Source organism: Pteronotus mesoamericanus, unplaced genomic scaffold (genome assembly GCF_021234165.1).
Source record: "Pteronotus mesoamericanus isolate MK-2021 breed Mesoamerican mustached bat unplaced genomic scaffold, CSHL_Meso_final contig_24, whole genome shotgun sequence".
NCBI lineage: Eukaryota > Metazoa > Chordata > Mammalia > Chiroptera > Mormoopidae > Pteronotus > Pteronotus mesoamericanus.
The window spans coordinates 26,899,138-26,901,805 of record NW_026555100.1 but is presented as its reverse complement, the minus strand read 5'-3'; the positions used below and the strand labels follow the sequence as shown (position 1 = coordinate 26,901,805).

The 2,668-nt window shown below is 43.5% G+C and overlaps 1 protein-coding gene across 1 annotated transcript; it reads left to right on the top strand.

Moving 5' to 3' along the window:
* The first annotated feature begins 733 nt into the window (after positions 1 to 733).
* Positions 734 to 1,627, top strand: LOC129069818 (tropomyosin alpha-3 chain-like). The gene is given in 2 exon segments (XM_054572464.1): positions 734 to 851; positions 854 to 1,627. Coding segments are annotated over 2 exon segments (744 nt in total). The 3' UTR covers positions 1,480 to 1,627.
* The last annotated feature ends 1,041 nt before the right edge of the window (positions 1,628 to 2,668 follow it).

Here is a 2,668-nt window from a genome sequence, read left to right as displayed (position 1 = left end):
TAAATCAAGTAAGTGTTCATGTGAATGTAAAATTCAACTATAATGAGAGCTAGAGGAAAAGAAGCTACTATACAGAAGAGAGATTATATGCAAATATCAGAACAAAATGAAGAAATAAGGATTTTAAAAAAGGAGAGTTTAAGAAGACTCTGGGACATCTCCTAAAAAGCCAGCATCTAAATCATAAGGATGACAGAAGGAGAAGAGGAAGAGCAAGAAATTGAAAAATTATTTGAAAAAGTAATGAAAGAGACCGTCCCCAATTTGGTGAAGGAAATAGACATACAAGTTCAGGAAACATAGAGTCCAAGAAACATCATAATTAAAATGCCAAAGGTGAAAGAGAAAGAGAGACTCTTAAAAGCATCAAGAGAAAGGCAGAGAGTTATTTACAAATGAGTCCCCATAAGCTGATTTCTCAAAAGAAACTTTGCAAGCAAGAAGGGTCTGGCAAGAAGTTTACAAAGCAATGAAAAGCAAGGACCTACAACCAAGATTACTCTAGCCCCCAAAACTATCACTTAGAATTGAAGGACAGGTAAAGTGCTTCCTAGGCAAGGTAAAGCTAAAGGAGTTCATCATCACTGAGCCCCTATTATATGAACTGTTAAAGGGTCTTATTTAAGAAAATGAAGGTCAAAACTATACACATTAAAATGACAGAGGGTGAGTGGCTGCAGCTGCGAGCGGAGGAGGCAGGCAGCTGAGCAGGACCAGGAGCTGGGTGGGCACCATGGCCGCGATCACCGCTATGGAGGCGGTGAAACGCAAGATCCAAGCCCTGCAGCAACAGGCCAATGATGCAGAAAAGAGGGCCGAGCGCCTCCAGAGGGAAGTGGAGGGAGAGAGGCAGGCCAGGAACAGGCTGAGGCGGAGGTGGCCTCCTTGAACCATTGGATCCAGCTGGTTGAAGAGGAGCTGGACTGTGCTCAGGAGCACCTGGCCACTGCCCTGAAAAAGCGGGAGGAAGCTGAGGAAGCTGCTGATGAAAGTGAGAGAGGTATGAAGGTTATTGAAAACAGAGCTTTAAAAGATGAAGAAAAGATGGAACTCCAGGAAATCCAACTCAAAGAAGCGAAGCACATTGCAGAAGAGGCAGATAGGAAGTATGAAGAGGTGGCTCGTAAATTGGTGATTATTGAGGGCAATTTGGAACGCACAGAGGAACGAGCTGAGCTGGCAGAGTCCCGTTGCCGAGAGATGGATGAGCAGATCAGACTGATGGACCAGACCCTGAAGTGTCTGAGTGCTGCTGAAGAAAAGTACTCTCAAAAAGAAGACAAATATGAGGAAGAGATGAAGATTCTTACTGATAAACTCAAGGAAGCAGAGACCCGTGCCGAGTTTGCTGAGAGATCGGTAGCCAAGCTGGGAAAGACAATTGATGACTTGGAAGATAAACTGAAATGCAACAAAGAGGAACATCTCTGTACACAAAGGATGCTGGACCAGACTCTGCTTGACCTGAATGAGATGTAGAGCACCTCAGTCCTGCCCTGCAGCTGCTCCTCCCTCTGACCCTGACTCTGCCTCAGGCCAGCTGGCCAGAAGCTGACATTTAAATTGAGGGCTGATCTTTAACTGGAAGGCTGCTTTCTCCTTTTGCTTCCCCCACCCCCCTACTCCCACCCAGTGTTCTCCCAGAGATTCTGGTTGGGCTAGAGGCTGAACACCTTTGGGAAACAACATTTAAGGGAATGTGAGCACAATGCAAAATGTCTTTAAAAGCATGTTGTGATGTGTACATTTTGCAATTACCTTTGTTGTTGTTGTTGTTGTTGTTGTTGTAGCAACCATTTGTAAAACATTCCAAATAATTCCACAGTTCTCAAGCAGCAGTCTAATCCATTTCTTTTTAGAAGGTAATTTTTCAGCTTAGTCCATATTGCCTTCTCCACAGAGGAGGGAAAGAAGTATGGGCTTGCCTTATTGAGAACCAAACAGAGCCCAGAGAAAGACCCCGCTATAGGGGTCATTGCTTTGTGCAGAGTACCAGTCAAATCAGGAAGGGGATTCCAGGAGGAGTTAGCCAAAAAAAAAAAAAAAAAAAAGCGATGTTCAGGTTTCAGCTTTAAGGTATTTTTGGGTACTTTTTTTTTTTTTAATCAGAAGTGACCAAATTAAAATGGTGATACCTCTCTGAGACCAAATCCTTGTCCCATCTCTGCCCCCTTCTCAATGGTTCACAAAATGGATCATGTGTCTCTTATGTTGAAGTGACTAGTTATTTGCTCTCGTGCCTCCTTGAAAGAAAGAAAATTATGTTTTTGCCACTGATTTAGCCATATGAAATCATCTCATTGCCCTTTTCTGGGTCTGAAGCTGCTGTCTAAAAGTGCCATCTCATTATGCTTTGTATCAGTTAGTGCTGGAGAAATCTTGAATAGTTGATGTACAAAACTTTTAAAATTTTATATTATTTTGAAACTTTGCTTCTTTGGGGTTTGGGCGCATTGGCCACCCCATCTGGCTGCGAAAGCTCTCTACAGTCTGGGCTGGCAGTGTGCTGATCTTTAAGTTTCTTTCCTTACCCAGTTTGCCCTTATTGGTGAGGTTTTTGTGAGGTCTGTTAGGAGCGCATCCTGCAGCTTACTGGCTTAAAATGTACTCTCCTTTGGTATGGTCTCATCGGGGGCCGATTGAGAGAAAGAGAAACCAACAGTGCAAC